Source organism: Miniopterus natalensis, chromosome 11, assembly GCF_054644295.1.
Source record: "Miniopterus natalensis isolate mMinNat1 chromosome 11, mMinNat1.hap1, whole genome shotgun sequence".
In the NCBI taxonomy this organism is placed as follows: domain Eukaryota; kingdom Metazoa; phylum Chordata; class Mammalia; order Chiroptera; family Miniopteridae; genus Miniopterus; species Miniopterus natalensis.
Window position 1 is genome coordinate 27,771,642 of NC_142091.1, and position 25,567 is coordinate 27,797,208.

The 25,567-nt window shown below is 37.0% G+C and overlaps 1 protein-coding gene across 1 annotated transcript; it reads left to right on the top strand.

Annotated features, from left to right (window-relative positions):
- Positions 1-3,358: 3,358 nt before the first annotated feature.
- CHORDC1 (cysteine and histidine rich domain containing 1) lies at positions 3,359-25,335 on the top strand. Its single transcript, XM_087821613.1, has 11 exons — positions 3,359-3,482; positions 7,903-7,952; positions 10,603-10,659; positions 11,628-11,785; positions 13,948-14,048; positions 14,700-14,758; positions 18,290-18,360; positions 19,232-19,337; positions 21,755-21,874; positions 22,320-22,382; positions 22,637-25,335. Exons 1-11 carry the CDS (start codon positions 3,419-3,421, stop codon positions 22,781-22,783), a joined length of 996 nt encoding a protein of 331 aa, XP_087677739.1. The 5' UTR covers positions 3,359-3,418; the 3' UTR covers positions 22,784-25,335.
- Positions 25,336-25,567: the final 232 nt, after the last annotated feature.

Consider the following 25,567-nt stretch of genomic DNA (forward strand, 5'->3'; position numbering starts at 1 on the left):
AATATGAGTAACATTACCAAAGTTGAATTCTCCACATAACTCTGTGTGTGTGTGTGTGTGTGTGTGTGCACATGCTTGCTAAAGAGCATAAACATAAATGTATGGTTTTTTAAATATACAAAATTATCATCTCTAGTTCTCCTTATTTATTTTTCTCCCTGACACTGAAGGGATATGTTCCAATGTATTCTAGTTTGTAATCTGTTTTTAAAATTGCAATTCAGTAAGGCCTTCAAAAGCTGAGGGATTTTAAGCAATCCAAATTTATGAACTATTTTGGTTAAAGATGTTCCACTTTATTTTGGAGAGAAAAAAAAACAGTAACCAAGTTTTGGGATAATCATTTACAAAATATGCACTACGGCTTGTAGGACATGTATATTGATTTAGAGTAGTGAAATAAGTTTGGGACATTTCTAAAAGTTTGATTGACACAGGGAAGCAAAAATAAAACATGTGCTGCCGGAGTGAGGTTTTACTTTCTTTTCCTAAATTTGTCTTTCACTCAACATAGGCTTCCTCCCCAAATTCAGTTCAGTTATTCTATGTGAAAAATATTTGCACCCTGGCCACGTGCACAGTGGTTAGAGCACTGGCCTGAACACGGAAGGGTCAAGGGTTTGATTCCAGGTCAAGGGCACATGCCTGGGTGGCAGATTAGTTCCCAGGACCTAGTCCAGACTCATTCGGGAGGCAACCAGTCGATGTGGACGCATTAATGTTTTTTTCTCTCTCTTCCCCACCCCACTATCTTCCACTTACTCTGAAAAGCAATGGAAAAAATATCCTTGGATGAGGATTAATAAAAATAAATATTTGCAAATTCTCACCGAGTTCTATTTTCATTAGTATACCATCACAGCTTAAATGAATAAAATTATACATGCACCACCACCACTAACCCCAAGTATAGTTTTCCTTCATAAGTTTCTTAATTTGCTAAGAAGACTGTGCTGTGATGTTATGCTCCAATAAAACTGGTATTCATATTGTTACAGTAAAAACATAACTTTATTTTCAGTGTAGAACCTTTTAATTGAATTTACAATAGCATTCAACATAATGTCAGATGTCCAAAAAAGCAACACAGAAATCAGGATAATGAAGCAATATTTTCAAAAATGTTTAGAAAACAAATACGAACAAAAGATTTTATATCCACTCAAGCCTTTCTTCAAGTTTCAGGTCTGTAGAAAAAGTTGTTTTAAACATGCAAGAACTCAGAGGATATTGTTTTCATAAGCTATTCCTGACGATTCTACTAGAAGACCAACTTCATCTGACCACAAAAATGAGGAAACTTCAGCTACAAGACTAGTGGTAAGCAATGGATACATTTTTAATATATTTCTTGTAAGTAAATAAATGTACCTATTTAATGAATATGCATTTATATATTAACATATAATGTATATAATAAATATCTTTAAATAATAGTAAAGCTAGGCATCAGGGTGGAATCCTGGTCTGACTCCAAAACTCCATTCTTAACTACTCTATAGCAACACTTTCATAACATGGGAATAATGTCAAGATACTATGTAACAGTCCATATAGTGTGTGTGTGTTGGGTGAGGAGAGGGATCAGGAGCTGGAATTAAAGGCTATATAAATTATGCATGTTAACACCACAGTTCCTGTATTCCTGGTACCTGGTAATCCAATAAATGCCTAGGGGGGGGAAAGTAAAAGAAGAAAGAAACTGAAAACACTGGAAATGAAATTATCAAGGAGTTACTTTAGTGATTTAGTACTTACTTAAGCTGGGTGGTGGAATCACTGTGGATTTTGTTCTTAATATATTTTTGCATTTTTAGATTATTATAAGCATTTATAATTTTCTGATTTTAAAAAGCTATAGTTGAAAGAGCTGACACTAAATATTAAAACCAATTGCTAATAATCCTAATGTTACAGTGATGGTAGGATACGCAGACAATGGATTTGGCCACAGTCAAAACTTTCTAAGCTTCTCCATTTCTAACTGGGTAAGATCAATTCCTACGGTTTATTCCTCACATCCGTGGCTGGAGAAATTGCAAATCAGTATCACCTTTTGGAAATAATTGGCAACATATACCTTTAAAATCTTTATTTTAAAAGGCTTATGCCCTTTACTCCAGTACTGTATTTCTCAATAATTATCCTGAGGGGTAACCTAAAATAAGAAAAACAACATACAGTAAGTTGATTATTGAAGCTTATGTTCAATAAAGAAAGTTGGTGAGATTAAAAGGTTATATAGTTCAGTTCTTCAACAGAATACTACTTCATTCACAATGATGATTATGAAATAAAATAGGTAAACCCTCAAGTTAAGTAAAGAATACAATATCGTATATATCTATGTTGGAATTACTGCATACAAATTTAATATTTTTAAATATAAAGAGGAGGGGAACGTGGGAAAACAAGAAGTCTTTTTTATTGGGGTGGAAGGATTGTGAGCTCCTCTCTCATTAACAGAGTTGGGATCGGTAGAAACACGGTATCGCTTTCTACTTCTACTGAAAAATTACTGATGCTATATTTTAAGGTTGTTCAGTACACACACCTAAACGCGTTTGCTTTTAGTCTCAAACACCCCGGGCTGGGGAGCGCCCAGGTGGGAGCTGGAGCCGCCCGCGAGCGCCCGCTAGCGTCCCGCCGCGCTATTCCCAGCGCGCTCGGCGGAACCTCCCGAGGCCCCGGGGCTGGAGGATCCGGTATCGGGACAAAGTAACTCAATGGGGACTAACGTGAAATGGCAACAATTACCCCGGGCCTCGGAGCAACCGCGACCGCTTCCTGCCCCGTATCTGACCCACACTGCTCTTCGATAGTCTGATCTCTAAGCTCTCGGCGTTTTCACAGCGACTGGACCGCAGTTCGTAATTAAATCGCTCCCGGGACCCGCATCTGGGCAGTGCTTCAGAAGGCAGGCGGGGCACCCTCGGGAGGAGCGCCCGCCACTCCCGCGTCGCTCTGCAGCCACCTCCAGTCGCACGACGCCGGGGACCTGCGCGGTCTGCAGACGCTCGAGCACCGAGGGGCAGAACACCGACGACCTTGCGAAATCAGTCTCGAGACTAAGAGGGCAGGATGCGCGCGAGTCACCCACGACCAGAGCGACGTCGGAAGCCCCCGCTCTCCGCCCTCTAGGTTGCCCTAGAAGCGACCAAAGGGCCCCGCCCCCGGCCGCGAAGACCCGGGCGCGACCCGCCGCGGCCCCGCTGGAGCCCCGCCCCCCGGCTCCTCCCCAGCCCCTCCCACCTCCTCTGCGCCTGCGCGACCGGAACGTTCGCGAAGGTTTCTGACGCAAAAGCGGCCGTTTCCGGAAGCCGGCTGCCGCCCGCAGCCAGACCGGTGGCGAGGGGCTGCTGCGCTCGCGCGGCCTGCGGTCCGGGCGTGCGGGCCTGAGTCGCGTCGCTGGGGAAAGATGGCGCTGCTGTGCTACAACCGGGGCTGCGGCCAGCGCTTCGACCCCGAGAGCAACTCCGACGGTAAGAGGCGCCGCCAGGCTGCCCTCCCCTGCCCTCCGCCCGCACCCCGGCGCCGCCCGGGGCCCTCTGCGTCCGGGGGTCGTCCCCGCGCCGTCCCGGCTCACGTCCCTGCCGGCGCCCCTGCCAGCGCCCCCCGTGGGCGCGGGGCCCTCCGCGGCGCCCCGGCAACGGCGTCTGCCGCCTCCCCGCCGCCCGAACCCCGGGGCGGCGTCCCCCGCGGCCGCACGTGTTCGCGGCCGGCCGCTCCCCCGGAGGGCCCGGGATTGGGGGCACCTGCCCCGCTCCCCCGGAGGGGCCGGGATTGGGGGCACCTGCCCCGCTCCCCCCGAGGGGCCGGCATTGGGGGCACCTGCCCCGCTCCCCCGGAGGGGCCGTGATTGGGGGCACCTGCCCCGCTCCCCCGGAGGTGCCGGGATTGGGGGCACCTGCCCCGCTCCCTCGGAGGTGCCGTGATTGGGGGCACCTGCCCCGCTCCCCCGGAGGGCCCGTGTATGAGGGCACCTGCCCCGCTCCCTCGGAGGGCCCGGGATTGGGGACACCTGCCCCCGCTCCCTCGGAGGGCCCGGGATTGGGGGCACCTGCCCCGCTCCCTCGGAGGGGCCGTGATTGGGGGCACCTGCCCCCGCCCCCTCGGAGGGGCCGTGATTGGGGGCACCTGCCCCGCTCCCTCGGAGGTGCCGGGATTGGGGGCACCTGCCCCACTCCCCCCGAGGGGCCGGGATTGGGGGCACCTGCCCCGCTCCCTCGGAGGGGCCGTGATTGGGGGCACCTGCCCCCGCCCCCTCGGAGGGGCCGTGATTGGGGGCACCTGCCCCGCTTCCCCGGAGGGGCCGTGATTGGGGGCACCTGCCCCGCTCCCCCGGAGGGGCTGGGATTGGGGGCACTTGCCCCCGCTCCCCCGGAGGGGCCGTGATTGGGGGCACCTGCCCCGCTCCCTCGGAGGTGCCGGGATTGGGGGCACCTGCCCCACTCCCCCCGAGGGGCCGGGATTGGGGGCACCTGCCCCGCTCCCCCGGAGGGGCCGTGATTGGGGGCACCTGCCCCCGCCCCGCCGCCGCCTGGGGCCGGTGCGCCCGGCCTCGGTGGGCGGCTGGTTCGCAGGGAGAGGGAGACAGACAGACGGTCGCAGAGACCGGAGGATGTGGCGGCGGGCAGGTGAGTTGGGCCTGGCCGCGCTCCTGTAGAAGGCTGTCCGAAGCCGCCTGTCGGCGCGCTGGGTAGAACCTGTTAGGAACTGACTTTGTGAGAGGCCGCGCTCGCCTGGGGAGACTGCCCTGGCTTGACGCCGCGGAGCCGCGGCCCGCCCGCCGGCGAGGGCCCAGCCGTGGCCTCCCCGTGTGAGTAACGCGCCGCCTCGCCCGGCCCGGGTGCCGCGGCGGCTGCAGCCTCGGCCCGCGCGCCGAGGGGTCGCGGGTTCGAGGCCCGGTCAAGGGCACGTCCCCCGGTGGCGGGCTCGATGCCCGCCCCGTCCAGGGAGCTGCGGGGGCAGCCAAGCCAAGTGTCTCACAGCGGTGTTTCTCTCTCTTCTCCCTCCCTCCCTCCCTCCTTCCACTCTAAAAATCAATGGGAAAAATATCCCCCGGTGAGGATTAACAAAATAAAATACATAAACAACAAGCCACCTTGTGGATAAAGGGGTTGAGTTATCTCTGCAGCACCGAGGTGCAGAGTTAAGGATGTAAAGTGAAGGTTAGTGACCAGCCAAAAAATAGAAAATGGTCAGTGAACTTGAATTTTGATTGGCAAATGGGAGAAAGAAGTGAGTTGGTTCTCTGAATATTGCCAGAAGCGACACCTTCTCAATTCAGTTAGTACTTACTGTATGTTTTTTATGTGCCAGACATGGACGTTATTACTTTATCTCATTTGAGTCTTCACAACAACGTTGTGAAGTAGGCACTGTTCTGGGAAGTTGAGTTCAGCGTGGTCTCAACATGGTTCCACACTGTGATTAAATTATATGCCTTTTAAAATCGTTTTCACCTCTGCGATGTCTGAAGTAGTTATCTTGGTGCACAAGTGAATTGGTGACATCATTTAAAATAAGACAATTGGCAGGATTGTAAGGAAAAGATAAATCCAGTCTTTGTACAGTACTCGAGTGATTGTTGTGGATGGACATTTTTATGATATTAATATGAAGTTATTCAAGGGGAAAATGGTGAGATTTCAGTGGATGACATAATCGAGGAGTGAGGAGTTTTGAAGCCCTCTGCTATTGGTAGCCTATGAAAAATGAACTGCCTTGGCCGGTGTGGTTCAGTGGTTGGAGCATCAGCTGGCACTCCGAAGGGTCTTGGTTTCAATTCTCTGTCAAGTGTACATAACCTGGGTTGTAAATTTGATCCTGGACCCTGGTTGGGACACATTCGGGAGGCAACCCATTGATGAGTCTCTCTCAAATGGATGTTTCTCTCTTCCTCCCTCCGTCCCACTATCTCTAAAAATCAATGGGAAAAATACCTTGGGTGAGGGTTAACAATAATAATACTAATAATAAACGGCCTTAGTATCTGCACATATTCTACTTTAATATTAAATAAAGGGAGAAGGCTGATGCTTTTTTATACCAGACAGTATGTTTATTTATAGGGTGTTATATATCAGCCTAAAATTAAGAGGAGATACAGCCATTTTTTTGGAAGTCAAATGGCATAGTAGCCAGGAAAGAGATTGAGGGTGGACACAGGAAAGCCAGAGGAGTAGACAGTCTCAAGAATTGGGTGATCATCAGTACCAAGTTCAGCTGTAAGGTTGCCAAAAGTTTATTTGCTTTAGCAAAATGGAAATTATTTTAAAGACTTAGAATAAATACTCAAGTAGATTGATTGATAGAATGGAAAGTTAAGAAAACAGAGATACAGAGTAGAATACAAGAGCAAAGGGCAAACTGTGGACTTGGTTACGAGCAAGTTCTGTATAATGGGAGAGGTTTGACATGTATTGACTAAATAACAGGCCTCTTTCTAGGCTGATAGACATTTCAGTTTGAAACACAGCTAAATGAGTGTTTAAAGGAAACCTGATTGGTAACTTTCGTGTTAAACAGTTACCCTGGAAAAAGCACCACTTCACAAACAGTGTTTTATTTAATCTACATATATGAGGAAATTGAAACAGCTACCAAGAGGCAGAGCCAGAATTTGAGCCAGTGTTAAAAGCCCCTTGGCTCTTAACCACTACCATGTGGTAGCTTCTTATCCATAAAATATTACTTTGAGAAAAATTAATAAACTTGATACAGAAAGGCTGGAGAATAGATTGTCTGTCTATTTGTTACTTCCTTTTGAAAGCTAGTTGTATGGTTAAGACCTGACTTGTTGCTGCTGCCATTTTGCCAAAACTTTATTATGATTATGCCTCTTACTGTGTCATACGTTATACATTTTATGCCCGACTCTTTATAAATTTGGTATTTAAAAATACTCTCTCTGTTCACTACTTTGATTCCCCTCTCAATTTCATATCCCTCAGCATATTCATTTCTACTTTGAACCTTTTTTAGTTCTTAATTCCACAACTGCCCTTAATAGCTTCTTTCTAATCCATGGGTTTATTTACTGTGCCATGAAAATACTTCAAACTTTCTTGTTCTGTTTGCTAGCATAGTATCTAGGTAACACCTGGTTACTAAGTTAGGAAACCATATTGGCTGTTAACGCAAGGATAGGGAGATTTCCTTAAGTACCAGTATTTAGTCATTTTAAGGCAACACCAGGAATCAGAGGCTGTAACATTTGAAATCTAAGCAGGCATGAAGATTGAGCAAAGCAGCCTTATAAGACAATTACACAGGTGTGAAACTGACCTGCCTTTTCTAAGCTCATGGTTCCCTCAGCCAGGGAATAAGTGTTTCTATTATCTGACGTTTTAATAATAGTGAAAATAGAGTGTAGAACTTCAGCTTCTTTTTAATGAGTTTCATATCTAGGAATTGACACCTGTCTACAAAAGTTAAATTAGCGATTAGATATTATGTCAGTTTTTAAACTTTTGAACCTGTTCTTCTAAAATATCTATTTAGGGAATCTCTTGGGTAATCTTATGGACCAATACACATAAGAACACTTAAGTTTGATCGTATTTTTGTAAAATCAGAATTGAAAGATGACAGTCAAAATTTTAGAGATTAAAGTTTTGGTACTAAACAGATTTTACTACAAAGATTAGAGGAATACAGAATATAATTTGTTATACTTGAGCTTTTTTATATTATTTTTATCTATAGCTATCAATACTCTTGAATTAGAACTTTAACTATTGCTACTTTCATACAATGTTATATACATCACATTCGAGTATTAGTGATTTTTTTTTTTTAAGGAAAAGTATTTTCTGCATTTGGAAAGAAGATTAAATGTTAACACCTGAATGAAATAATGTTATTTCTTAAGTGATTTTTTTTCCTGTTTTTGACCAGATGCTTGCACATACCACCCAGGTGTCCCAGTCTTTCATGATGCATTAAAGGTAGGAACTTGATATGTTTCAGCATCTTTGTATTTGGATAGTAAATTTAGAGCTGTATTACTGAATCTTTATTTTCTCATCTTTTGTGACTCTGCTTTCTTAATGACCGTTTTGGGGTGATTTAAGCAAGTACTACACTAAATGCAGAGACAGGTCTTTTCCAGTTATAAAATTGGACAAATTTTTCTATCCCAATTCTCACTTTCTATACCCCTCATTTCTTCACTGTCCTAATTTTTAAGGGAAATGAAAGCAGTTTTCTTGAATCCTAATTTCAAATCTGTCAGACAGCTCCTGTCTAATAAGAGCTGCTCTGAATTTTAAGAAAGATTGTTATAAACACTTAATGGTGCCAGTCCCAGGGCAGACATGTAAGTTTAGAGTAAACAGAAAAGAGATGCCACCTGTTTCCCACCTGTACTTTGATCTGGAGAAGTAGTGAAATGATAGAATGTTTTTTGTCCAGATTTTTCATGGGTTTATTGACCTTTTAAATTTTATGATAATATAGTACATTTTCCATTGTCTATCTTAAAAAGAAAATGTTTCAGCATGGCTGCCATGGTTTTAGGTTTTGATACTTGTTCTTGGGAACATTAACAGTCTTATTGAATGGTTAAAGATTGTTGATCCCCTTTGAATTTCTAATTAAATACCTTTCAGAGGGTAGTTGGATCTTTTTGACATTTATCTGTTAAATAGCCAACTCTAAACAAAGATGTACAAGCAAATATCAAGTTTGTTATTCTGGTTAGTTCTAAGTGAGGAAAAAGGAACAAACATTCAATAGGGCAAGTTGAGACCTGACTCCTCTTCATATCTTTTTTAGCCTTTTTATAAATTTACAAGGATGGAAACTGTGATTCTGCAGGATTTTTTTTTTTCCCAGGGTTTGGGGAGTTTTAACTTTCCTGGACTATTATTTATTCTATGTTTATTTTCTTATTGTATGTTTTTCTTTTTTTCTTTTCCTATGATGTTTTCTTCCAATTAATTTCTTAAGGATAGTCATAATTGGCTTCTCAGTCTTCGACTTCTTATTTTCTCTCATTTTGTTAATTCTTTCCTATCCTTAAATGGCATATTTCCATTTATGTGTGTAATTGGCAGCCGAAAACCAGTGGACTCTTATTCCAAAAATAGCCTGCCTCTCAACTTTGCTGCTGCTAGTAATGATATTGCTAACTTTCCAGTCATTCAGTCCATCCCTCTTTTTTTACTACACAACTGTTAATTATTCTGATTAAGTAATCTTAATTATTTTACCTTGAAGTATTTTTATTTCTTCTCCAGTCCTACCATTTATTATTGTCTCTATAAACATTTCTTGAAGACCTAGACTTTCCAAGACTACTGGATTTCACAGCTTCGTAGATTTTAGACAAAATACGTAAATCAGTATTGTGTCTACCGTTGCCAGTTTTCTATTTGACCAAGTAAGAATTTAAACATTGCATTAACAAAAAAAAGAACATGTTAATATTCAGATTAGAAGAGGCATATTTAGAGAAAAGGTCACCCCTTTTTAAGAAACAACAACCACCTTATACTCACATACTTAAATTTATCCTTCCTTTTTTCTCATTTCACTGAGGACTGCCATGGATCCTAGATTGGCATTTGGGAACAACTAGTCTATATCATGTATGTATCCCAGTATCCCCAGATTACCTGATAATATTCTTCATATATAATTAAGACAATAAAGCGTTTTCTTGCATGGAATAACTTCTCTGATGACTATGTTATTAATGCTAAATAAACCCTCTAAGGTTGTAGTAACTTTTCATCTACATCTCAGTTTAGAGTAAAAGAATATTAAATTTCAAAATAATGGAAATTTTGTATTTTTCTTTAAAAAAAAGAAAAACCTCTAAGTGCATATTGTGAAAATAATCACTACCAAATTCTTCAAGCAGTATATTGGGAAAAACAACGACACCCAGATAGGTATGTGCAAAGCTGGCCCTTAGTCTGTATTTCAGGCCTCTAAAGTCTTGAGAGTGCTGCCTTTTTATTTCCTTATTTTCTGTGCTACGCTGGAATTAAACTTAAAGCCATTTTTTGATAAGCCAGTTGATATTTTGTTCAGAAATTACACAGTGCATAACAATTTTATATTTTTATGCTTCTGACTGAAAAGATCATTTAACCTTCAAAGATCTAATGGAGCTTAGGCTGCTACCTTAGTTTATGTTATGCTGAAAATAGGTAGAACTCTTATTGTTAAGGAATAGCTACAATATTTAGGAACTATATTATTGTAATTATTATCTCTTACCAGATTTTTAAAGTAAAGCACTTCACTTACTCCCCAGATCCTTTAAAATATATATTTAGAAATTATAAAATGGTTTTCTTCTAAAAATTAAGTACTATTTTTAAAAACAGAAGCAATTTCTGTTTCCCTTTTTTAAGGTATTTCGTTTCATGATAGATCACAACACATCATCAATTGTAACAGTTTTTCTAAAAGACAGAATCATTTCACTTGGTTAGATAAGTCATTTACAGCACTTCAAAACTGTGAAATGCATATATATGCAAGTCGCTTCCAGATTTGAGAAGATAAGTACAAATAGAGTATTTTACTGGGTTGTAGTTCTCATGCAGATACAGTTTTGAGTTTTTTCTCTCTTATGTTTCATAGGGTTGGTCTTGCTGTAAGAGAAGAACAACTGATTTTTCTGATTTTTTAAGCATTGTAGTAAGTATTCATTTTCTTTCTAGATTGTCTACTGAAGAGTACATATTCTGGGAGGCTCCAGATTTAAGGAGTTCAATTTCAGACTGGTCACTGTTAACTTGCAGATTGTACTTTTCAAATGGAGCTCACCTCTCTCCTACAGCCTTTAAAATAGGAATATATCTATCTGTGTTAGAGATTAAAATTTCAAGTTGTGAGTTTTGGTTTATGCGAGAAGTTCGTAGTCCTAAAAGAATATCAAGAGGATGGAAGGCAGGAAGCAATAATTTAATGCATTTTCAGCTAGGAACAATACATTTTTATTAAATCTAAGATATCATCAAAATGTACCATTATTTTGTATACTTTTAAGAAAGAAAACTAAAGCTGTTAATTAAATGACATGTCGTTAATCTTTGATTTCAGAGATGTTAAAATTAGTATGTATGACTCAGTGGAATATGGAAAAGGTAGCTAGCATTTATTGAATGTTTGCCACCTGCCAGAAGTGCCAAGTATTCTATTATTTAACCCTCTCAAAAATATCTTAAGTGCCATTATCTCCATTTACTAATGAAAAAATGAAGTTAGAAAGATTAACGAACTTGTTCAAGGTCATATAGCTAGTTAGTAGCAGAACTGGGGGTCAAACTAAGGCTATCTTTTATAAATAATTTGTAGAGTTCTCTTTGTGAGATCCCCAGAATTTGTTTCCTATAAACAAGAAGTTTGTGCTGTATGTTTAATAGAGTTAAGTAGATATTTATGAAGTGTTATTCAGAGGCTTTAAAAAAAATGCATTATTCAGATTAATAACTCATTTACAAATATAGCAAATTTGGAATAATATTTTTAGTTTCTTAAAATAAGTCTGATAAAAGTGAAGGAACCACAGTAGTATTTATTAATAAAGAATTAAAATAGTATTTCTGTCATGGCATATGAAATACATGAGCGGATAACTCTTAATGAATACCTTTCACTAACAGGGTTGTACAAAAGGTAAACATAATAGTGAAAAGCCACCTGAGCCCGTTAAACCTGAAGTCAAGACTACTGAGAAGAAGGAACTATCTGAATTGAAGCCCAAATTTCAGGAGCACATCATTCAAGCCCCTAAACCAGTAGAAGCAATAAAGAGGCCAAGGTACACTTTTTCAGTTGCATGCTCTTGTCATACTTGAATAATAGCATTTGTTCCTGGTATTTTCTTTTATGATTTTGTATAATTCCTTTTGTAACAGTTGTTCAGGTCACCAATTTTTTTACCATTTGGTTTTCCTTTAGATCTGTCTTTCATTTTTATTCCCCCTCAACTTGAGGCCATGTATGTACACAGCAAGTTTCATTCCATGCGTGTTCATTGCACCATCATAATTAGGGTAGCCACACATTCATCCTGTACCTTGGCTTGTGTCTTTCTCCCTGTGGTGTAGTGAAAGTCTGTAAAGGAATTGTCCTTTTCCAGGAATCAGTTAAAGTTGAAAAAGAACTTAGAAGTCTTCCTTTCCTTTTTTCTACTGTTTCTTGTATAACTTTTAGGACATTCTTGACAGAAGAATAATTTAGTTCCCTTTCAAATCTAGTAAAGAAGAATTTCCTTTTGTTTCATAGTGGTCCACTGTATTGTTACTAAGTCAGTGTATGATTTTTCCCTCGTATTGAGCCAAATTTTTTTATTTGTCTATATTTTACCACTTAGAACAAGCCTAGTGACTCATCTTTTATCTTTAGATTCCTGAAACTATTAATTTCATTATTACTGACAAGTTTTTTAATGGATTTGATTTACATGGCATATCCATTAAAGTATTTTTAAAATACTTTTTGCTCATTTTGCAGAATTATACAGATTCTTCATACTCATCTAGACTTTATTTTTAAATTTTACATTCCTACACACGCATATTGGGTACCACTGTTAACACCAGGTCTTCTTCATGCTGCACTTGTGTTGAATTGTTTTAGAACCAAAATTAATAGGTGTCAAAAAACAGATAGGGGTTTGGCCTAAAATATGACTCCTGTTGATATTTTATTCACACTGTGGACTTAGGGTTTCCCAACTTTTCCTTTATTGATCTTAACTTAAATAACTTCATAGCATATTAAATAATACCATTCCAAGATAACCCTAAGAGACTTCTTGATGTTTATTTAAACCAACTATTTAGAATGATTTTATTCCATCTTCATCTTATTCATAATCGTGAGAGATTATGAATGCCCTGCTGGCTGAAGTATTACAGTGTAGTTGTAATACTATAATTGGCAATATGTGTTACTATTTTCTTTAAATAATGAACTAATAATTTTACTTAAGGGGAAGTGAGAGAAATTAAATATTTTATCCTAAATTTACTTGGTGGTATTATAGAGATTATGAGAGTATGGGTTTTTATGTGCTTTGTTAATGGCCTCCAACATCACAGGTTTATTTAATTAAGGATGTAGAATACATGACCTAGGATTTCTATTTTCATTGCTGTATTTATTAATATTCTTAATACTTATTTGAATGGCCTTAAACAGATTGTACATACAACACTTAACCATTATGAAATGTTAGGAGATGCTTTTACTGTTTTTTAACTATACTGAAATTGCCTTGTGATACAATTGTATCTGAATTTATAGATGCCTATATCAGTGTCCACACAAAGTGAATTATCTCCACCAGTAGGAATATGGGTTCACTTAATACATATTTTTTGGTTGTTTACTATATGCTCGGCATTTTGCTCAAGCAAGGAATGTAAAAGTACATCATGGTGCCTTCCTTGAAGATACTCATCTTGACAAACTGCTATTGCTAGTCTTTGTTTCCTTCCCATTAGCCTACTGATTAATAGTTTAATCTGTTGGCAATAGCATGATTATTTTAGACTTAGTATTTTAATATCAAAACCTTTTCTGTTACAACTTAGGCATTTTAATACATTATAGCAGTTAATTATAAAGTACCTTTTGATGGAAAAAACGTGCCCTGGCCGGTGTGTCTCAGTCGGAGCATCATCTTCTACACCAAAAAGTGGCTGGTTAAATTCCCGGTCCAGGTACATACCCAGGTTGCAGTTCGATTCCCCAGTCAGGGCATGTGCAGGAGGCAACCAATTCATGTTTCTCACATTAATGTTTCTCTCCCTCCCTCCCTCTTTCTAAAAATGAATTTTAAAAAATTATAATGGGAAAAACTTCATTCACAAGTTATTTGGCTTCTTCCATAAATAGGCTGTTAAGTATATTTATTTTTAGTACAAAAATATTTTGGAACATCAATGATGGTAATAAAGTTTCAAAATTCTCCAGCCCAGATGAACCAATGACAAATTTGGAATTAAAAGTATCCGCCTCCCTAAAACAAGCACTTGATAAACTTAAACTATCATCGGGGAATGAAAAAAGCAAAGGTAAGATTTTGTTTTGTATGTTGTAATTTTTTTGTACAATTAACCAGTTATCTAAAAGAGATAAGAGCTGTATAATTTACTGAATATAAATATGAAAAAGCACATTGTAGTAAAAATTTATTTGTTTCTTAAACACCAATTAAACCACAGAATGGGTATGTGGTTTTTTTCAGAATGAGAGTCTGTTAATTAAATTTTTTTTTTTTTCAGTTCACTGCTATTATTTTAACAATGAGTTAAATTTCTTTGATGATTGTAAATGTTTCATTATGCAAGAGATAAAATATAGGGGGTTGGTATTCTCTGACCTATACCTAATACCATGAGGGGAAAATACCCTTTCATGATTTCTCTTTCACAAGTTTAAGATATTTGGATATGATACTATAGAATAGAAATGTGTCATATATCATCTTAGGAATATAGGTAAAACCTAGTCACAGTAGTTGGCTTATTAGCTTCCTAAATACATTACTTGAAAGGTCACAGAGAAAACTTAGTTACTTAAAATGGTTTTAATTTTAATATGTTAGTGTTTTTTGTATTTAGATTTTTGTTTTTAAATACTTGTTTTATGGAAAAGGTTATTTTTGAAGAATGTCACTAAAGTGTTCTATTTTAATGTTTCTCATTTGATTTTTTTTATTTCAGAAGAAGACAGTGATGAAATTAAGATTGGGACCTCATGTAAAAATGGAGGGTGTTCAAAGGTATATGTTGTAAATTTTGTGTTGAGTCATGGAAGTAAAATATTAATTTTGAAAAAAGGGCAATTTAGTGAATCAATTCAACAGACATTTGTGTGCCTATTATATGTTGGGCACTACACTGAGCTATGGCTTATGAACATGGATAAGAGACTGTCTCTGAGGAGCATCGTATATGATAGAATCATGGGATTAAATGATTCTAATTTAGTCAGCATTCACTGAGAACTTACTATGTGCCAGACATTGTTTTCGGGGCTAGGGACATAGTATTAAATAAAGCAGAAATTTCTTTCCTTGTAAAGCTGATATTCTAGTGTAGGGAAGAAATCAACAAATAGGTAATTAAAATGAATTCAGATAGTTATGACAACAAGGAAATAGAGTGAAGCTATTTAAATCTGAATTTGAGAGAAGTCTTTTGTGAAGTGGTGACACTAAATCAAAAATCTGAGTAATGTAGTGGATGAGGTAAGTAAACCTTGGAGTAGACTTGGAAGTAGTATGTGTAGAGGCTTTAGAGCTTGTCTATTCAAAGAATTATGAGAAAGATCAGCGGGGCTTGGATGGGTGTGTAGGTAGTGGAAGAGAGAGGTAGGCAACATGGAGGTCCTTACAAACCGCAGTGAGGCGTTTGGGCTTTATTTAAGTATAATGGGAAGCGATTATCTGTTTTAAGGAGGGGTTTTAAAATTCTATCTTTGACTGCAAAGTGGCAAATAAAATGGGATGGGAGTGGAATTTGAAAAAGGAAAACCAGTTAGGATGCTGTTGTGGAAGACCAAGCAGTGGGGTTGGAGGGTATGTTTTCGACAAGTGGTTAAATATGGGATTAATCAGACATCTCAGTGAGGCTTCTACCTCCTCTGTGAAATTGCTTATCTTCCAACACTTCCACTCTCTACTTTTTTCTCCATAGCACTTAATACCTTCAACCATACTACTTATTTTCCTAATACTCTGTTTCATCTAACTGTCCCTTTCCTTATATAAGGTTTACAAGGAAGTGATTTTATTTGCTTTGTTCTGTGCTGTATTTTGAATGCTTAGAGCAGTGCCTGGCACATGGCAAATGCATGTAGAATGAATGGTATTTTGAAATATTGTCAGGACTTGCTAATGAACTGGAAGTGAAGGAAGGGGTTTTGTCACTGGCATCTAGGTGGTGACACATTGACCAAGAAAGAAGGGTTGGGGAGAGCAGGTTTGTAGTTTACCCTCATGTTAAGTTTGAGGTCACCTTCCTTATTTAGGAATGGAAATAAAAATGTATTCACAAAGGTAGAAGTAGTAGATAAAAGAGAATGATTAATTCTTGGGGGAAGGGAGACAGTGCAAGTGGTAGGGTAGTAGAGAAAGATCCACAGAAAGAAGGTATTCTGGGTGAATTTTGAAAAACAAATGATAGTCCTGTAAATGGACAAAAAGGAAATGGATATCCCAAGCAGAGGTGGTAGAAATAGTATGCAGAAAACAATAAATAGTTAATAATAATGGTACAGAATTTGCTGGTGTGAAGTTGAAATTAAAAGAGGTAAGATGGTGACATTTCCTGAAAGACTCATAATGCTCAAAAGTTAGACTTCAGGTTATGGAGGCCATTAAAGAAAATTTTTAAATTTTTTTCACTGAAATATAACATTTAAAAACATGCAAATGTGTATAGCTCAAGGGATTTTCACAAAGCAGAGCCCTTCTTATGCCTCCTATTATTATTCCCTCTCTCAAAGCTAACCACATTTGTCTATCAACATGGATTAGTTTTGCTAATTTTTGAACTTAATGTAAATGGAATTATAGAACAGGTACCCTTGTGTCTGTCTGATTTGCCTAATAAAATGTTAGTTATCTTTGTTGCGTGTAGCTGCAGTTTATTCATTTCCATTGCTTTAAAGTATGCCGTTGTTTGTGCCAATTTTTCCTTTCTACTGCCCTTTAAATTTTTTGAATTGTTGCTACCATGAACTTTTTGTGCATGACTTTTGAAACAAATGTAAACATTTCTATTAGAGATATGACTAGAAATGGAATTGCTGGACTATAGAGTGTATATGTTCGGATTTAACAGATACTTGCACGTAGTTTTCCAAAACCATTGTAGTTACAGTGCTATCGGCAGTGTTAGGCTGGTTTCCTTTGTTCTACACTTTGGTAACACTTTGTAATAACAGTTTTCTATATTTTAGCCATTCTGGTGGGTGTGTAGTGTTCCCATTGTGTTTTTAACTTTCCAGATGATGAAATTGAATACCTTTCTGTAATTTTATTGGCCATTTGGATATTGATACCAAAAGTACCATTTTTGTGAAATGGCAAAAAATCTTTTACCTGTTTTTCTATTAAGTTTGCTTTTTCTTATTGACTTTTGGAATTCTTTATATTTTTTTAGCTAAAAGTTTTTTTGTTAGAAACAGATACTATAAATTTTCACTATCTTAATGACTTTTGATAACCAAAGGCTCCTTTAGTAAAATGCAATTTGTCCATCTTTTCCTCTGTGACCAATGTTTTCCTGTGTCCTTTTTAAGAGATCTACTTACTTCAAGGCCATGAATCAGAATCTGTCAGTATAGTCTCATTGCCTAAAATCTGCTGGTGATCATGAGCAAGGTTAGCAAATTAAACAGATATTTTCAAGTCAAATTGACATTTTTGTGATAGACTACGTATGTGTAGAGTTAGAGGAGAAATCGAAGAGGACATATAGGATTTTGCTTTGGAAGATTGAGTAGATATGGTGCCATCAAATAAAGTGGGAAGACGAGGAAGTTTGGGGGCAACAGTGGTAAATTCAGAATCTAACTTACTGAGTTTCATGTACTTACAGTATATCTTTAGGAGATACACCCAATACATTGGATTTACAAAAATGTAAATACACAAACTTTTATTCTCTGTTCTGTAGGTGGTTGCAATAAAAACCAAAGTAGAGAGAAAATATACTATTGGCTGCATTTATGTTTTATTAACATAACTTTTTGTGAATTCATCTGTAGAGCCTTCACCTACAGCAGCAATGGGGCCCGGATCTTCCAGACAAATCCTGGATATATATATAGGTCTGCAGCTCATTTTACCCTTCATAGGGATAAGAAATCATCACTCTAGAACTTCCAGAATTGCTTACTAGATTTTCCATATCAATTCATAATGCCCACACAGAGTTTACTCTGCACATAAATCATACTGTAACTATTTTTTTCTATTGAGATTAATCTCTTGGTTTTAATATTCTGTAAATTTAATTACCTGAATATGCTTGGATGTGACCCCAAACCCAAAAGTCTGAAAGCATCTTAATACATCCTTTTGCCTACTTTCCTATTTGCCTTTTTCATAGGGAACTGAAACTTAAGCATATTCAAAAAGGAATCATTTCTTATTGGAATGGCTGGGTGAATTTATGACTATTTCTAGGTCATGTTATTCCTTGAGCATTTTCTTAGCTCATAGAGGTCACCAGTACTACAAATATGTTTGACATGTAACATTGAGATATGAAGCTAATATTTTTTCTTATTTTTTTTCTTTTAGACATATCAGGGTGTACAGAGTCTAGAAGAAGTCTGTGTATATCATTCTGGAGTACCTATATTCCATGAAGGGTAACTTACTAATTAAAACTTTTTATTTTTTTTTTTATTTCTTTATTGATTTCAGAGAGAGGAAGGGAGAGAGAGAGAGAAACATCAATGATGAGAGAGTCATTGATCAGCTGCCTCCCGCACGCGCCTGACTGGGGATCAAGCCCGCAACCCGGGCATGTGCCCTCACTGGGAATTGAACCGTGATCTCCTGGATCCTAGGTCGAGGCTCAACCGTTGAGCCACTCCTGGCCGGGCCTAATTAAAACTTTATGGTAGAGGTTAGAAAAGTTATACTTTCCTACAGCCCTCAGTTGAGAGCCTCTCTTCTATATTACCCTGTAGTTTATAGAAACACAGTGTTTTAAAATCTTTCATTCTGTTTCTACTATTCTTCAGGAATCAAATCCAAAGTTTTACTGCAATTTTTATCTTCTAGTGTTAGATTTTTCTCAACTATGTAATAATGGGTTTCACCTACTTTGGGATTGATCTTCACAGGTTGTGCATACCTTATTTTTTAGTTTGTTTGCATGTTCTCACTTTCCTAGGTTATTAAAAAGTGAGGATATAAAACCTTGGTCATATCACTTTTTGATAGCTTCGTGAAGGTACTGGAATATAAGCTATCAGTGAAAAGCTGATTCATAATTTTGTAGTGGTTTTAAGCATCTTTAGGAACTCTAAAATTGCTGTAATAAATGGCATTCTGGTTTTAAAATTATTAGTCTTTTGATAATTTTAACTGTTTGGTAACTTAGACACTTGTAAGATACTAAAGTTGCACACTTATTGATTGATTTTTTTTTAAATCACACTTCTCACTATGATAGTTCTGGATTTAATTGGTTGTGAGATTTTATTTCTGAAATATTTCTATGATAATTTAAAGGATGAAATACTGGAGCTGTTGTAGAAGAAAAACTTCTGATTTTAATACCTTCTTAGCCCAAGAGGGCTGTACCACAGGGAAACACATGTGGACGGCTAAGGATGCTGTAAGTAACCTTTTCAAGATAACACTTTAGGGTGTATTCATCTGAGTCATTTTTTAAAATTTTAGATTTTGCTGTCTTTAGATTAAAATAAAAAAGGTCCTTCATGCAGTAGAGTTTTGATGGGCCTAAAAACTAAAATTAATCTGAGTCAAGCTCCCAGAGCATGCCCTTTGATCAAAATAGCTATAGTGTGCCTGACTGGCATGGTTCAGCAGTGGAGCATTGACTTAGGATCCAGGAGATCGAGGTTTGATTCACAGATCAGAGCACATGCCCGGGTTGCGGGGTCAATCCTCAACAGGGGGCATGCAGGAGGCAGCCAATCAATGACTCTTTCATCATTGATGTTTCTCTCTCTCCCTTCTTCTCTCTGAAATAGATAAAGACATATTTAAAATAAAATATATATATGTATGTATATATATAAAATCATTGATGCCAGTATATTGATGCCAGTATATAGATGTTTATGAAATACTTAAGCCTGGAGAAAGTAGAGCATGTTTTTCTGTAATTACATGGTCTGTTCCCACTCCCCCCCCCTTTTCTTAGTATGTTTTTATTTATTTCTGAGAGAGAAACATCAGTGATGAGAGTGAACCATCGATCGGCTGCCTGCTGCACACCCCTCATTGGGAATTGAGCCCAAAACCCAGGCATGTGCCCTGACCAGGAATCAAACCATGACCACCTGGTCCATGGGCCAACACTCAACCACTGAGCCACACCAGGCCAGGCATGGTCCCACTTTTTGTTTAACAAAAATCACTTTCTGCTCATTTTATGTTATTTGATCATTTAGACCTCTGATTCTCTTTTGGCCTCTTAAACGTTCATTCAGCCATTTACAGATGCACAAATACTTCATCTGGTGTACAAAAAGGAGGATTGCAGAGTTGTTGGAATTGTTTTGAATGTCTCTGCTTGCTACAGGGAAATTATCAACAGAAAAAAGAAAGCATCAGTTTCTACTTCCCTGGACAGCTTTTTAAAAAGACTTGAGGCTCCACAAATAATTCCCCTCCAAGTCCCATTAAGTTGTAAAAACGCAAGCAATTTATTGCTAAATAAATGTTTATAACTATTATTAATGTAGTTTGTAATGTATTAAATTAGATTTACGTGCTGCATTGGCACTAATAAACCCAAGGCAGTCAGCCTTTTCAGTATATGTGCCTTTTAACTTAAAAAGTAATTGTAAATTTTCAGATTGCTTTAGGAATTCATTTCTTCTGCATTTGAGTATTCCACATTTTCTGTTTTTTAATAACACTTGGTTGGAGATTATAAATACAGGTGGGACAAAAGTAGGTTTACAGTTGTGAGTACGTGAAACAGTTTATTTTTGTATTTATTAATAATTGTTATTTTCCATATGAACAGCTGTAAACCTGTTTTTCCCCCACCCTGTATATCCCTCAAATTATAATAATTCATCTACCACAAAACTTCTAGGAATATTTTAGCAAAAAGTGAAGTCTTTCTGTATTTTCTCCAAGGTCCAAAAGTTTGAAAGATGTAGTTTGAATAATTAAACTGTTGTTTTCTATTATATGCAAAAGTTTTCAGACTATAACCCCAGGTGAAATATTTTTGTTATTTTTAATGCATGCATTTATCAAGTATTGAGCATCTAAACCAGTGGCCTAAGGCAAAAACATGTAAGTGATAAAAGTAATTTAAATTCAGTTAGTATAATTGTACCAAAATGTAAATACTGTTTTTTACAACAATAGTGCCTCACAGGTTCCTGCATTATGTGACTAATTTATCCTCATTTATAAAACAAATCACAATTTGTCTCTCTTATAAATAGTTGCTGATACAGCAATGTACCACTGGTAGATAATTATGTCCATAATAGTAATTAACCAAAAGATTACTTTCACAAATTCTCACTTTTTTCTGCATATTATTATGCGAAAGTAATTATTCAATAACAATAAGAAATAGTTGTAAATGGTCAATTACTTTTTTCCAAATTCCAGTTTATAGAAAATAAAGGTTCCTGTTCATGAGATGTTGCCTGGTTATACCACTAAGCACATGTCTTTCTCACTTCAAAGTATGTTTTTATGACTGTACTTGGTAGATTGCAGAATTTTAAAACTGGATAAAGTTTTGTAGGAGTTTTCAAATTGCCTTTCTCAATGTATACTAATACTATGGCCCTAAAAGAAAAAAAATCAAATAGAAGGAATAAGCATGTTCTCAAATCATAAAACTATAAAGATTTTTTGTATCACGATAAGGTTTATTGTTCATACTTTTTGATGGCAACTATAGAAGTTTGCCCTTACAAATGTTAAGGGCTCAGTTGCACATGGTAATTTTTTCTCACTTAGATGGTTCAAATTCTTCTTTTTCAGAGATTTTGTAACACTTTGTAAATTCATAAAGTTTGTCTTATATTGCAGGGGAAAAAAGTTGTTCCATGTAGACATGACTGGCATCAAACTGGGGGTCAAGTCACCATTTCAGTGTATGCTAAAAATTCACTTCCAGAACTTAGTCAAGTAGTAGCAAATAGTACATTGGTAAGTACACTAAATATCTCTGACTAAAAATTGTCTTTATGCATTTATTCTTTGTATTGATGTAATATTGTTCTTATTTGAGCTGATTTTAAGGTAAGATCTTTTCAACATTCCCATTTGAAAAAATAGTTTGAAATTACTTTAACAGAAACTATTTTAAATGAAAATTTCTACATAGTAGTTATTTGTGAAGCATTCTGGAGATACTATAGTAGCTTAGAAAATTTATCAAATAATATGGTACTTAGTTCTCTCAATCTAAAACTTCAAGCTAATTTTTCTTTTCTGTTAATGGTTTTCTGAAATAAAAAATACAATATTGGCAGTTTGTTAAAATAGCGTAAATGATTTTTATCACTATCTTCTTATTTTTATAATCATTGTTTTATATCATAAACCTTCCGTTTGGATTTGATCAGTTACTCAACTTCCTTTATCTTTTCAGTTAAATGTGCACATTGTATTTGAAGGAGAGAAGGAATTTCATCAAAATGTGAAATTATGGGGTGTAAGTATTAAGAATCCAGCAGAATTTTTTCTTATAATTTAAAATACCATTTGTATAATAAAAGGCATACATTAACAATTGATGGAAGATAGGTATATGACTTCTGGTTATTCTAACCAAAATGTTGAAATCTAGGTATAGAAATGGCATCAGTGTCTTGGGTTTTTGATAATTAACATAAGTAAGACCAGTGTTTTCCTCTAAGACTAATTAAACTACCCAGATTTACTTTAATTCTCTTGGATATGTTGCAGGTGATTGATGTAAAGCGAAGTTATGTAACTATGACTGCAACAAAGATTGAGATCACCATGAGAAAAGCTGAACCTATGCAGTGGGCAAGCCTTGAACTGCCTGCAACCAAAACCCAGGAAAAACAAAAAGAAGATAAAACAGAATGAACTGAGAGGAAATAAAAACTTATTACCTATTTCAGAATTCTTAATGTGTGGTGAAGTGTTGGCTTGCTGCTGTAATCTTTTTTTCTGTTGTTGTTGTTGTTGAATCTGGCGTTTCAGGGTCAACGGTTGTAGGTTCTTAAAAGCCAAAGTCAGTTTATCTTTTTGTGCCTCCCTTTTTTTTTTGAGTTACCTAAAATTGATTATTCATTTCTTCTCACTAATAGAACTGTAGTTGTGTCCCATACTTGAAGAAGCTAGAAAATAGCTCATAGAATAGTTCTTAGTACAATATTATGTTAAGCAGAGAAATATAAAGTAACACTTGTTCACATCTCTATTATTCCATAATTAGTAAAGCAAGGTGGAATGTTAAATTTTTAATTAGTTTTTTCTTGAGTTTCTGTTTCTATATACTTGAAAATCTTAAAAGATAAAGCTCCACAATGTTTTTTCCACTCGGGACGGTTACTTTCTGTAGGAGGACTAATTCTAAAACTATAGAGGTATGAATTTGGTTAAAATTCATTTTATAAGACTAAGCAATAATGTTAAATATCTCCTGGTTATTTATAAGGTCTTGATATGGTGTTATGGCTAAATTGTATCTGAATCATAGCCTACATCCTCTTAAATTTTTAATTACATATAAAGAAAAATTAAGTATATATTTGGCTTTCCTGATGGTAAACTGTATAAAATTCTAGATTAAAAGGCTTATGGGAATACATTAGAGTTTCAGAAAACTAAATATTTAGGCTTTGCTTTATGACAAGTATTACATGTTAAATAGCATAATTGTTTTATATTTTTTTTCAGCTTTCATGAACAGTTTGACAATTCTAGGTGATACAGTGCTGATTATATATTGTACTTTATTAAATAGGTATCACAGAATTAGATTGTTTATGCTTATTAAACACATTAAAGGATAGCTTACTTTTTGAGGTAGTTCAGAGCTTATGAAGAAAATGGAAAATATTATGAAGGCCAAAACTCTTGGAGAATTTTTTGGGCATGAATTATGCTTACATAGATTAAAATGATTATTTCCAAAGCCCCTTGAGTGTTTTTTTTCCTTGGGATGAGTGGAATTTTTGTAATGGAAAATTTGCAAAGGTACAATTTTAATTAAAGAGTTAGTATATGTCACTCTACTACCCTTAGCAAATAACTATTAGATGTAATTATGTAATTAAATGGTTTAGCTCTGTTGCAAAAAACCTGTCGACTAGGCTTTCATGAAATACCATGGCAAGAAATTTTTGGCAGTAAAAATTGTACCCAGCTAGAGTATATAAGTTTATAGTGAATTGTATTTAAAATTTTTTAAGTTATACTTTATAATTTAGGAACCTGGGTTCATTTGGACAATCTTTATTGGGTGGATCTTTATTGTTTAAGGAAAAGTTGCTACTTATTTTGATTTGAGGTAATGATTAATATACTCTTTTTGTGTTTTCTTTGAGGCTATTTTCCCTAAACAGTATCTTAATATGTTCTGTTTGATTGACCTATTATTTAAAGCAAGTGGATTATACACCTAAGAGTTAGTTACAAAGCACTGAGTTTTTTATTGCTTTTGGATACAGCTTATGTATTTAGTCTGATTACATTAGTGACACTTCTGTTATTTCCATGAACCTCTGAATTTGTTGCCCATATAAAAACCTAAATGACACTAGACACATTTATAATTAGGTAAAATATGTTTTACTTTTTTCAGTCTGTCAAAAAATTTAGAAATGGCCAACTTTATTAAATTGTTTCTCTAGAAATATGCTTTATCTTTCTCACATTTAGGGTAATTACTATAGCAAAGCAGTCAAAGCTGGGTTTATTATATATTTGGTAACTAATTCTATAGCTGAACTAACGATGGGAAACTTTTCTTGCCTAGCACATTTGCTAGTGTAAAGTAAGTATGGTCCTAAGAAGTTGAGGTTTTATTTCTTTTAAACCTTATTTTTAGATAAGTTTAGATTTACAGAAGTGTTGCAAAAGTACAGAGTTCTTTATGTGCTATATTAATCTTCCCCTTATGTTAAAATCTTACCTAGAACATTTACAAAACTAAAATTAGTCTATTAACGAAGGTAGGAAATTAATTTTGACCATCTGTTTTTAGAGGAACACTGTTAAAGGGTAGTTCTTGAGACCTACCCTGGCTTTTGGTAATAATTTAAGCCAGGAATTTATAAACCATTAAAAATATAAATTGAAATCAGTCTACCGTGGACAGATGTTTATAGGTCAAAGATACAACTTCCTGTTCTAACCATATATGGCAAAGGACTGTAATGATCTATTTTATTAAAGTTTATATTTTATATCAGATTTTAATTTTTATTATGTATAACTTCTTTTGTTTGGTTTTCTTTAGATAACTTTTCAGCCATCTAAGGGTAAAGAGAACCTTAAAGAGTTCTTACAGATACATTAAGTGACTTTGTATTATTGCTCTGCTACCCTTTGTTTTTTTTTAAAAAAATCAGTCATTCCCGCCTGAAAATGCTTGTCATGCATACACGCACAATAAACTTTTTAAAAGCTCATTTATGAGGTCTTTGGGTATGTGCTCTACGTAACAGCCAGGTACTTTGAAGGTAACTGTTAGAATGTTAATGGGTTTTTTGGTTTCATTATAAGTTACTTTGATCAAGCACTCATACTTGTTTTGAATCTGTTGCTTATATCATAATCTTTGTCCTCGGTGCTAAAATGGAAGCTAAATCCATCTAGTTTTTAGGTTTTGTTATTTGGTGTTAAATTTCTTTTAATTATTGG

Excerpts from the sequence above, each read along its gene's own strand:
- CHORDC1 (XM_087821613.1), top strand. The coding sequence starts at position 3,419 with ATGGCGCTGCTGTGCTACAACCGGGGCTGCGGCCAGCGCTTCGACCCC. Across the intron at positions 14,049-14,699 it reads GGGGAATGAAAAAAGCAAAG|AAGAAGACAGTGATGAAATT; the intron begins GTAAGATTTTGT and ends TTTTTATTTCAG. Across the intron at positions 14,759-18,289 it reads AAAATGGAGGGTGTTCAAAG|ACATATCAGGGTGTACAGAG; the intron begins GTATATGTTGTA and ends TTTTTCTTTTAG.